At 49.1% G+C, this 12,187-nt stretch overlaps 1 protein-coding gene and 1 pseudogene across 1 annotated transcript; one reads left to right on the forward strand and one right to left on the reverse strand.

The window, feature by feature from the left end:
* Positions 1-1,220: 1,220 nt before the first annotated feature.
* LOC132029228 (ribonuclease 7-like) lies at positions 1,221-1,690 on the reverse strand (annotated as a pseudogene).
* An 8,874-nt stretch (positions 1,691-10,564) lies between these two features.
* On the forward strand, positions 10,565-12,024 carry RNASE13 (ribonuclease A family member 13 (inactive)). The gene has a single exon (XM_059418544.1). The coding sequence runs from the start codon at positions 10,764-10,766 to the stop codon at positions 11,304-11,306; it is 543 nt and encodes a 180-aa protein (XP_059274527.1). The 5' UTR covers positions 10,565-10,763; the 3' UTR covers positions 11,307-12,024.
* The last annotated feature ends 163 nt before the right edge of the window (positions 12,025-12,187 follow it).

The raw sequence follows: 12,187 nt of genomic DNA on the forward strand, positions 1-12,187 counted from the left end.
TAGCTTCTCCAGTTCTACTCACTAGAGACAGAGCAATGGTGTGTGCAGCCCAGGGAGACTGGGAGATGGCATTCCCACATCTCAAGCCCTCAGGCCTGGGCAGATTGCCAGAGTGGGGAGCCAGGGAAGCACCGAGGCAGGACAGATCATTATCAGAGGAAGGAAGCTCTGGCAGCTCCCACCAGCCTGTTTGTGACCAGCAGGCTCTGGGCCACGGAAGTCCCTTGAGGTCAAGGGAAATGTGATCCTGGAGCAGGGGGATGAAGCTGGGACACTCCCCTGACCCTATGCCTTCAGGCCAAAGGGATCTAGCCAGAGCCAGGCCCGGGGCCCAGGTCGGAAGAGCAGTGGGCTAGAGAAGGCGGAGGCCAATTAGAGAGGCAGAAAGAGAATGAATTGAGATCTCTGGAACACCTCATAAACAGCTCTTGGCTAGAGGGCTAGTGACCTTGATTGCAGCGGACACAGGGCAACTGGCTCCTCAGAGCTCTCAGGGTACATTTCTTCATGGGTGAACTCTTACCCAGTTCTCTTGTCTGCCGAGGTCTCTCCTTTTTTGCCCAAGGGACAAGCACAAAGTGCTCTGTATTTAGAATAAGGAGACCTAGGTTCCAGTCCAGGTTCTGCTACTAACCAATTTGACAAGCTCTTCAATTAATTGCACTTTCTGAAAGCTCCATTTCCTCCCCCAAAGAAAGCCCATTATCCCTCTCGAGTCTATTTCCCAAGGGACTCATGTGGCAACGCCACGAAAAACCTAAAATTTATATAGTATAGACATGGAGTGGTACTTCATTTTCTTTCTTTCCAGCCGTCTTTCCACACACAGGTCATGTCACCAGCACGTTAGTTGTGGAAGATTCCTAGTTCAGGAACAGGAACAGCTCTGTCCATAAATTTCATGCCCTCCTTGTCCTTTCATTTCCTCGTCTTGTCATGCTGCTGTGAAAAGATGGGTCAGGAGAGAGAGGTCCAAGGCATAGACCAGGGAGCCCATACTCCTAGCTTGCTCAGCCCCTCTCTTGGGGTATAAGCTCCTGGGAAAACAGCCACAGAAAGAAGAGAGGCCATTTCTTCTGGAGCTCAGCCCTCTTAGAAGAGACTGAGCTAGGAAGGGCCCTAAGACATGGGAGGAAGATAACCTGTGGGCATGTGAGGAGTGGCCTAGAGGCCCAGAGAGGGAAGTCAGGTGTAGCATGAGAGGCAGGAAGGCCGAAAACCTAAAGGGTTTTGTCCAAGTGCACAGGAAGCAGCTTGAATTTCCTAGAGTCCCCTTTCTCAGGAGGGTCACAGGCCGCAATGTAAGAAGCAACCTCTCCTGTCTTTGTATTTGCACCCTGGGTACTTCCTTGAGGTGAGCTCACATGGGCTCAGCGAGACACGGCTTTTGCTCTGGTGGCAGTTTCTTCGACCCTTCTTGCAGGCTACCGTGGGGGTGCGACAGGTGGCGGCCACACTGGGGAAGGTTTGATGCAGGAAGGCGTCGAAGGGTTTGCAATGTTTTGTGTACTTGTTGACCTTGCCCATCGCCGTGTTGCATCCCTGGGGGCCTGGGCTGCACGTGCTGAATTTCAAACCGCAGAGCCGAGGTCATGTTGCTGGGCTTGGCCCTGACTGGACCCTTCGGCACCCACAGCTACGGCAGCAAGTGCAGCAGCAGAGGGCAGGACCCTGTTCTGGCGGCTGCCATCTCTCATAGGGAAGCAGTCAGGATGGAGGGCTGGGGTTGCTGGGGGCAGACAGCAGGTGGTGAGAAATTAGTCTTCCTGTCTGTGTTCTAGCTCATCACCGTTATTCTCCCCTAAGTCTCCTTCGCCGCTCCCTCCATATCTCATCCCTTCTTCCTGCTCTGTTCGCCCTCCTCACCCACTGTGACCTCATCCCCCTCACTCCATATGCCTGTCTTCCCCCATCCTGTCTTTTTTGTCTCCCACTCTTTGTTCTATTGCTTCTTCCTCAAGCCCCATCCCCCTTATGTCCTTCTCCCTTGCTCTGTGTCTCATCCTCTCCATGAAACCACCCCATGTCCCCTGTATCCCCATTCTATGTCTCCATCCCCCACCCCACTCTCCTCTCTCCCCTATGGGTGTCCTTATCCTCTCCTCCTTTGTCACATCGCTCACCTGCATCAGAACCCGTCCCTTCTCTGTCCTCTCTCCTCACCCAGGTCCCTCCACAGTCTGCACCTCCTCGCTGAGTCTTGCATGGCGGCTCCTGCTCTGGGGCTGAGGATGCCCTTACCTGCCACTGGCCTCAGATCACTTGCCGTTTGACTCCTTAAGAGCTGGCCTGACCTATGTTGCTTCTGTTTGGGGTGGACTGAGGTGAAGTTGGGGATCAGGAAATTAATCAAACTTATGTGCCTTTCCACCTAAATGTCCCAAATAAGTGGATACCTATGGAGCTAGTGTACCTGCCTGAACAGGTTCAGCAATGAGGAAACGTCACTCCCCACACTCCAAGACTAGATTTGGCCCCTGGCCACATGGTTTCAGTGACTCTACTAAAGCACCGGACCCAGGTGTCAACCCCAAAATGCATTTCAGGGAGAGCTGCCATTTATCTCCTATATACATCTCTGGTTCATGACTCTGGGAAGAACCAATCCCTGTGGTGGTAAGAATAGCTTTTTCTCTAACCTGAGGTACAGAGGGAATAGCCTCGAATATTGCTTGGTATGATTTCTTGTCATCAGGTCTTCCTGCTTATCTTTTGGAGGAGATGGAGAAGACAGGGAAGCAGACGAATCATCACAGTCACGATGCCCAACACCACCCCAACTCAGCTATTCTGCAGTGATTTACTCCTCTGGTCACTCCTCAGTGACAGGAGTAGCAGGTGGCTGAGCAGGGCCACCTGGCTTTACCTGGCAAAGGCTCCCAACACCTTTCATCCTTCACTCTCTTCCTCCCTACTTCATTGAGATTGGCAAAACTTAAACACTGTCCAAATTTGGAAATGCTGTTGGGGGTGGTGGTTGCTTCATTCTGCCTTAGGTCTTGCTCTTGTGTGCCCTGTTCCTTGCAGTAGTCGTAGGTGTGTGGAGAGCCTGAGTTGGAACTGCTCTGGGGGCTCGAGTGAGCTTGGCATATGGTACTCAGAAGACTTGAGACACTGAGGATTAGAAGTATCACACTCTGTGCGGGGGAAGATCTAGAAAACTGAGATGAGCAGTTCTTTTGTTTTCAGGATTCACCTGTAAGTAATAGGTGATCTCAGAACACCAGGTTTAGGTTCACCTATGCAGTCAGTAAACAAATATTTCTCAAGCACCTATCATGTGCTGACGTGATCAGTGAAAGAAAGAGAAAAAAATCCCTGCCTTGGTGGAGCTTACGTTTCATCGGGAGAAAGATAGTGAAAAGTAAATATACCCTTTGCTTGAAGTGATAACTGCTAAGGACAGAGGTAGGAAAAGAAGGAGGTTTGTAGGCAGTGATTTTTAAATAGGGACATTAAAGGGGGGCCCTTCTGGGACAAAGATGTGAATTTGAGAACATGAACTTGTGGGGAAGAAGGGTCCACATTGAACAGTGCTGAGAGGCCAGATCATGGAGAGCCTCTGAGACCAGCAAAGACTGTGACTTTGACTTCGCACACACTGGGGAGGGTCCCTGAGAGTGGGAGGCCATTCTAAGCAGAGGAGTGAAAGGCTGTTGTGTAGATTGTAACTGGAGCAAAGCCACAGAGATGGTCTTGAGTGGGCGCCTGTGTGGCTCAGTCGGTTACATGTCTGCGTTCGGCTTGGGTCACCATCTCAGGGTCCTGGGATGGAGGCCCATGTCATCATGCTCTCCGCTCAGCAAGGAGAAGCAGGCTCCCTCTGTGATCTCTCTCGTTTTTGCTCTCTCTTAAATAAATACAAAAAATCTTAAAAGTGGTCTGGATTGTAAAGTTTGTGTTCCGGTCCAGAAGTCAGAAGTTTGAGTCGGGAAGAGAAGGTGTTTGTTTTTGAGGCCAGAGGACATCGTTTTATTTATTTTTATCTTTATTTTTTTAAAGATTTTTAAAATTTATTTGACAGAGATCACAAGTAGGCAGAGAGGCAGGCAGAGAGAGAGAGAGGAGGAAGCAGGCTCCCTGCTGAGCAGAGAGCCCCATGTGGGGCTTGATCCCAGGATCTGAGATCATGACCTGAGCCGAAGGCAGAGGCAGATGGCGTGCAGAGGATGATTTTTGGAAGAAAAAACGATGTTGGAGGTGGCAAGCACCACTAGATGGGGACAGAGAACCAGGAGCAAATTCCCACAGGCCTCTGGCTCCCCGGCTTCTTGGGGAGGCCTTGGCTGTGGGAACAGCATTTGCTGCTTTGTTAAGGAGCCTGAATCTCTGCTGTTTGGATTTCAGGATGGAGAATTATGCCTCTGCTGCTGTAGAGATGCAAATGTTTGGAAATAAAATCCATGGTTTAAAGCAGACTGTGGACAGAATGCGGATCAGCACAGGCCTGTCCTGCCCTGGACAGGAGGCCCGGCTCAGGGGAGGGAGCGGGAGGCCAGGAGCTCATTTGAATTCTGAGCCAGGACTCCTCACTTCTCATTATTCTAGAGTGAGATGTTTCCAAACCACGACTTGCACTGCCCTGTGCTCTTGTGTTTTCCTGTCATTATAATTATCTTAGTTTGCTCTTCAAGCCCATTACCCCGAATTCTCCAGAAGCTGGCTTGAGTGCTGTGTGGAAGTCAAACACTACCCTCCTGTCTCAGGCCAAAGGAGAGAGAGAGTAAAGGTTTAGGTTTGCATACAAAAATTAAAGAGTTGAAACTACCACCTTTACAACTCGAGCTGAAACCCTTACTTTGCCTCAGTTATTTGGATAAGGCAGGTGATTTTGTTTATTGATTGATTTGCCCCAACTCTCTAGATTCCACGATCCGCTTCACTTTGCATTTGGGAGGATAATTTTGCCAGTTTTCCTTCACCCCATGTAAGGACTAAGAGGAAATGATGGAGGAAGGCGGGGGACAAGATTAGGGAGAACAAAAGAGGTCAGGCATCAGGCCAAGGACTGATCAGAGAGTCTGGCAGAGGGGAAAAGAGAAAAATTAGAAAGGGGTGAGCAAGAAGACAAAATGGGGGGAGAGGAGGGGAGGGAAGAAAGGCCCTCTCACAAGCAGCCTCTATCCAGGGAGATGAGGTAGCTACGCTCGCCTCCTCGTTCTATGGCCATAGTCATAGTTCTTGGCCCAATCCCTGCCAGGCTACTCCCATGCCCATGCATGGAAGCGTGCATGCCTGTGCGTGTGCGTGTGTGAGTTTAAAGTCACTGGGGCGGGTGTTGTGAAAATCCCAGCAGCGCCAGGTGGACCTCTGCCTGTCTTCCCCACAGGACAACAGCTGCTGCTTCCTCTGGCCTGCACTGAGAGGGGTGCGGGGAGCTGGCTGAGAGGAGGGCCGGGCCTGGACTGGCGCCCACTCTTCAGAGGCCAGCCTCTCTTGCTTCCGGAGTTCCACACAGCCTCTGGATACCGATGGAAAGCCCATGAGAGTTTCCCTCCAAGCAGGGGCAGATCCAAATTCTGTTATCCTAATTTTGTTGCTCCTAGGATAAATAAAGGTAACGGGCTCGTTTCTGCAGACAGAGAAAGTGAAACAAACAGCAAGTTGGGGTCAGATGTGAGACTTGCTCTGGGTCTTTGAATTCTCATGACCTTTCCTGGAACAGCTGTGGGTCTGGAGGAGACGGCAGTGACAGAAGGTTGGAATCCTTGGCTCCCAGACCAACGCCTTTAGACAAGCCAGGATGTAGAAGAGGGGGACCTACTCTGGGGTTGAAAGGCCTCATTAGGTCACTCTATCTCAGAAGCCACTGTCAGCTCCCCCTTTATCTACAGAATAAATTTCAGATTCCTTAGCCTGATATTTAAGGTCTGCCACAATTTGGCAAACCCATCTTTTGAACTTTGTTTCTGACTTTTCTTCCACCGAGGCGCCTCAATTCTAGCCAAGCTGGTTTTCTCTATTTTCTTAAGCATACCTTTCATAATCCTCTTCATCTCTACTCAACTCTTAACCATACCTTGAGATCCATCCCAAGGTCCCAGGATGACCTGCCCCTCACACAGAAAATTTGCTCCGATCCTCCCAATTCAGAGGGATTTCTTCACCTCTAAATTCCTATAGTTCTGTCTTCAAGATGTATAATTTTCTGTCTTGAATCATCGGTTATTTCTTCATATGTATTTATCATTTTCCTTCAACTTAGACTATCTAGTCTTCAGAAGACACGGATCATCTATATTACACTTCTTTCCCACTTTCCCCAGGGATAGCTTAGTGCCTTGCATATAAATGACCCTTAACTGATTCAACTTTTGGGTTAGAAGGCATTCATTGTGCCCCCGAATGATCCCAGTCCCAGGTGGGACCACCAGCAACCTCAGCACTGGTTAGTAAATGGAAGATCTGACAGTGCAGCTCCTGGACTTCAACCCTGGGCTTGAGGTGAAGTCATGACAAGAAGGCTGAGCTGCATGAAGCAATCCTTTGGGTTCAAGGACAGCCCAGGAACTGCCCATGACACACTATGCTGGTTGGATCAATTTCGGTTGGACAGGGCAAAAAATGACTTTGCTGAGATTGTGGTAAGCCCACTCCAGGAAAAATCTTGGGGTTCCCCTCAATCACAGGGAATCACTCCTGCACTTGAACGTTAACTATTTGTTCTGGAAATGCTTATCACTGGGGAGGGAAGGAGGGAGAGAATGTGTAGAGGTCTACAGGCAGAGGGTCACCCTTACAAGAAAACAACTCAAAAATTCTCATTTCAGTGGTGAACATTCAGTGCTCTTCTCACTGGTAGAAAAACCATCACTACTAAAAGTAAAATCTAACAAAAATACTTCTAAGTTCTGGAGATTTGCCAACCCTTTTCAATAGATAAGGCATAAGTAATTCTGCCCTTGTTAGGAGATCTGATTCACTCGTTAGATCAGGGTTTCTTTTCTTTTCGTTTTTTCAAAGTGTATTTATTTATTTATTTTTTAGTAGTCTCTGCACCCAACGTGGATCTTGAACTCAAGACCCTGAGATCAAGAGTCGCATGCTCTTCTGACTGAGCCAGCCAGGTGCCCCAGACCAGGGTTTCTCAACCTCAGCACTGTTCACATTTGGTCTAGATAATTCTTTGTTGCCGGAGCTGCCTTGAGCAATATTGGATGTTTAATGGCATCCCCAGCCTCTACCCACTAGATGCCAGTGGTCCCTCCCTGTTGTGACCACCCCAACATGACCAAATTGTCCACCCTTGCCCCCTTTGAGAACATATGACCTTGAGCAAACTACTCTCTCAAACTTAGCTTCTTCATCTCTAGAGTAATTCTTGTGTATGTAAAGCCCAGTGTAATGAGGCAACAAATTCCACAAATCTCAGGCTTCAGGAACAGATGAAACCATGACAAGGATGTTAGCATGAAAGCAGCAATGCTATGGATCAATGCTATGGATCAATCAAAATCCTATCAAAGATAGGATTTTATTTTATTTATTTATTTTTAAAGATTTTAATTATTTATTTGACAGACAGAGATCACAGGTAGGCAGAGAGGCAGGCAGAGAGAAAGGAAGGGAAGCAGGCTCCCTGCTGAACAGAGAGCCCAATGCTGGGCTCGATCCTAGGACCCTGGGATCATGACGCAAGCCGAAGGCAGAGGCTTTAACCCACTGAGCCACCCAGGCGCCCCAAAGATAGGATTTTAAAGGCCAGGCCACCAGAGTTGCAGTCTAGAACCTGAAGGCCCATGGCACACTGAGCACCTCTCCTTGTCCTGTGCTCAGGCCTTTCTAACATATGCTTATATGTGTATCTTTCTTGCTGAATTATACATGTAATCTGGACTGGAGCTGTTTTATTTACCTTTATACTGCCCCCAGCATTTGTCATAGTGCTTTTCAGATGGTATTTAACAACTTTAAAATATTAATTAAAAAATTTTTTTAAGGTAATCGACACAGGGCATGGCTAGTAATAGAAAGCTTCATGAAGATGAATTTTAAGTCATGTGTCTGAGGAGGCAGAGCTGGGATGAGGAAGGTCACTCGGATCATCTGGGAAATAAAAGAGGCTTTGCCAGTATTGAGTCAGGGGAAAAAACTAGTTGGTGTAGAACCCAGAAGAGGATATCTAGTTATACATTGTTTATATACCGTGTGATAGTTGAAACTCATGTTCATCCTGACCATCTCACTTTCTTCTTGCAGCCTCATGAGGTAAGGAAAGTATTCATCCCATTTCATAGATGAGGAAGCAAAAATTCAGTAAGTTATCTGATATCAAGTCCTGAACTCTTTCCTCTATGAAGGGCTGTTTCATTTCTGTAACTGTGTGTCCAGGTGGTAGGCGGGTAGCGAATGCAGGAAGAGGATGACCAGGAGCCTTTCATGAAAAGCCCTTTCCTCTTTTCAGGGAAGCTGCAGCCTTGAGAAAATAGGGAAGAGGAGGCATGCTCTGAGGTGGGAACAATAGTAGACTTCCTCAAAACCAACACTTGAGTCAGCCAGGCTCAGGCAGCTCCTTGCAAGTCTCCCACTTGGCCTTGTTGGCCTATAGACCCAGCCTGAAGGATATAGATGAGCAACCGGGCTGTGTGTGGGCTTCACATTCACTTGTTTGGCTGTGTACACCTCCCAGAGGGTGGTCTTCCAAGCAGAGGCTTTTTAAACAGGATTTCCAGGCTGAGTCTTCACATGAACTACCTCAGTGGAGGTGATGGGGGTAAGAGTGGTAGGAGGTAAGGAACAGCATCCTGGGTAAAGGAGGTGGCATAAGCCAGGATGAGGGGGTCGAGGGGGCACAAATGGGGAAACAGTCATGGATGGCGATGTAGTTGGAGACATGGTAGGGGTCGGGTCATGGGGAGTCTTCTGTCCTGTGAGGTGTAGAGCCTTACTGGAGTTGGAGTGCATGTGATGTGGAGAGGGGGGAGCCTGTGCAGGGAAGACACAGGGATGGAAGGGACAGTTTCAAGAACAGTCTTAGATGTTAGAGCTGCATGACTAATGGACTCATGCTCATATTAAGGACTCACCAGGTGCCAGGCACTGAGCTAAAATCTCTTGATATATATCGTAATGAATTCTAATACTGCTATGATGTATAAAATATTACCCGCATTACTAGATGAAGAAACTGCAACTTACAGTGTTTTTTTTTTTTTTTTTTAAAGCAAACTTACATTGGTGATACACAGACTGTAAGTAGCAGAGCCAGGGTTCAGCCAGGATTTCTGGTCTGTTTGACTCAAAAGCCTTACTCTTGGCCACCTTGCAGCCACTGCCTCCCCACAGGTGGAGTAAGGGAGGGGGAAGGATCTAGGATCACAGATTTCTTGCATAGGTAACTGAGGAAATGGGAGACAGACAACATGGGAAGAGAAGCAAATTGTGGGGGGAATGGGTTCAGTGTTGGACTCCAGTTAATGCTGTCAGGAAGAGCAACATCAGTATCCCCAGTGCCTCTAGTACTCTGCACCACCCCTAGACTACACATTGGCCTTGGAACACTTGGGGGTCTTTGTTCGAAATCTGAGCTCCATTCTCCAGGACAAGGATGGCAGGCTGTCCTATGATGAAACCCACCACCCAGACAACACCCTACAGGGAGGCAAGGCGGAGAGACCTGTGGAAGTCAAGGGCTATGGCTGGCAGGCTCTTTAGTTCTCAAGCAGCAGCAAGTGTTGACAAAGAGAGTTAGGACAAACTCCAGTAAGAATCTGATCCTCTGGGCTCAGGGGGCCCACACTTCCTCACGTTGAGGCTGTGCTGTCTAATCCCACCTGATAAGTTGGAAGCTTCAGGGTCAACATGCATAGGTTTCTGGGAGTGCTTGGACCCTGATAGGGCCTGAGGTTGTAGGTAAGAGAGTTGGCTAATACTGTGATTGAGACCAGTGTGGAGGTGATGATGGGGACTGCCGGGGTCCACAATGAGGTCTCTGATTCTCAAGCCAGCACTCTAGTGGGCGGCCCTTGTGTGCATGAGTGGGATGAGTGGCAGACCCTCTGTTCTCTGAGGGTCAGGAATAAGCAGCACTTTGTTCCTCAGAAACATGACAGTGCTTTCCTTTTCACCTTTCCACAGGAGCATGGCCTACAGACCAAAGAAAACATCAAAGAAAACCCAAGAACTTCGAGCCTTCTGGCAAGGAGCTGGAACTAAGTGTTCTGATGACAGCAGAAAGGAGGAAACCAGACAGCAATGTCTCTCTCCTCCCACCCATCCAACCCCCTCAGCACAGAGGCTCCTCAAACTCAGGGGCACTCCCTTCTCCCAGACTGGTCTTTGTCCAGAGAGCTCTTTAGTTCCTTCTCACCTTTGGGCTGCCTTTGGTCTCAGGCAAGAAGAATTACTGCTCCTGCCCTGCTGGTCTTCCAGCTCCTGTCCTTTCTCCAGAGCAGTCAGAGAATAGTAGTTCAGCCTGTTCCTTCTGTCCACTTTGCATTTTTTACCAGAAAGTTTGACCAGAGCCAGAGATAATCTGGAAGAGTTGCTCATCCAAGGACTGGTTGGACTTCTTATTCTGTAAGTGTTACAGTTCACAGACTGGGTGAAGCTGAGGCCCCGCGGTGGACCAAAGGAGTTGGGGGAGTGGGTGAAGGTGACCGGTCAGCTGGGTAAGCGTCTTGGGTAAGCGTCTCCTCTCTCTAGGACCTGGTTTGGATGATCTCTGAAGTAGATCCCAGCTGTTAGGTTATAGGGGAAGGCACATGGGGAAGGATGGGGAAATGCTGGAGGCTCTGGGAAGGGGCAGACAGCCACTCTAGTATATGTGCTGCCGAAGCGAGCACGCAGACAGCCACTCTAGACCCACCTCTGCTTCTAACCACTTCACTCTACCAGCAGGAGGAATGGCACCATCTGTGGCTCGGCTTGTGTTTCTCCAGTTTGTTCTAGGACCAGCTCTGGTTGAAGGCATCAAGGTGCAGATCGCCATCAGAAACTTCCGCCGATTACACATTGACTATCCCCGGGTTAGCTACCCAAAGGGCTTCCATGGCTATTGTAATGGTCTCATGGCCTATGTGCGGGGCAGAAAGTGGAGTTGGTATTGCCCCCAAATTCATTACATGGTGCATGCCCCCTGGAGAGAAATCAATAGGTTCTGCAAGTACAGTGACAGCTTCTGTGAGAATTACAATGAATACTGCACACTCACAGAGGACGCCATTCCCGTCACGATCTGCTCTCTGGTCTCTAGACAACCGCCCACGAGCTGCCACTATAATGAAACCCTAACCAACCAAAGGCTCTACCTGCTCTGTTCTGGGAAGAATGATGCTGAACCGATAGGCATCATTGGCCTCTACTAGGAAAGGAAGGTTTTCATTCTGAACCACCCCCTACCGCCACCACACGCAAGCCTGACCCTACTCCCGAACTTCTGATCCCTGGTATAAGGCTTCCTTCCTGACTTCACAGACAGGCAGGATCCCTCCCAAGAGACAAAGAAGGTAGGACAAATGTCTTGAGCTTCAGTCACCATGCAAAGTTATACAGCCTTGTAGCCTCTTTCCAACTTGTTTACCTCCTTTCTTCCCTCACCATCCTCCCTCTCCCACAGACAGTCTCACCCACCCAAGAAGCTGACTGTGTCCAGTTGGCAGTGACTATCCATCCACTGGGCCAGATCCTGAATCCTGGATGGAGGCCCAGAGCCTCAGCTCACACCATGGCAACAGGCACCCAGCTCCATGTCTCAACTCCCCATCCCCACCAGCCTTCTCTTCTTAGCTTTCCCCATCTCCCTTGGGACTCTCCACTCACTCACCTACACAGTAGGTACCTCTAGCTTCAGGGACCTCCCGAGACCCTTAGCCTCATTCTAGCCTCTCTTCTTCAGAAACCCTCTGAGTTCCCAGTCTGTTCCTCTCTGTGAAATCATTGATCTTCTCTCATCACCTGTTCTTTCCTTTCTCCTCTACCACAGAGCCCAGGGTAGTCTCTCCCTGACATTCCCAACCTCCTGTAGTCACCCTGTCTTCCTTTCTCTGACCCCTTTTCCTTCCACCCTTCTCACTGTGACTCACTGGAGTTTCAATTTACCTTCTCTGACCTGTTCTCCCCAAAGATTACTGCATCCCTTTCCTTCCAAAAGCTTCTCCTGATACCTCTCCCCACCAAATCCAAGATCTGCCGCTGACAGGACAGAGCTGAGGTGAGCCTGGCTGTAGTCATGGAAGGTTTTAAAACC

This window comes from Mustela nigripes, chromosome 13 (assembly GCF_022355385.1).
Source record: "Mustela nigripes isolate SB6536 chromosome 13, MUSNIG.SB6536, whole genome shotgun sequence".
In the NCBI taxonomy this organism is placed as follows: Eukaryota; Metazoa; Chordata; class Mammalia; order Carnivora; family Mustelidae; genus Mustela; species Mustela nigripes.

Bases quoted from the DNA above. Each gene is read 5' to 3' on its own strand.
- RNASE13 (XM_059418544.1), top strand. From the start codon at position 10,764: ATGTGCTGCCGAAGCGAGCACGCAGACAGCCACTCTAGACCCACCTCT.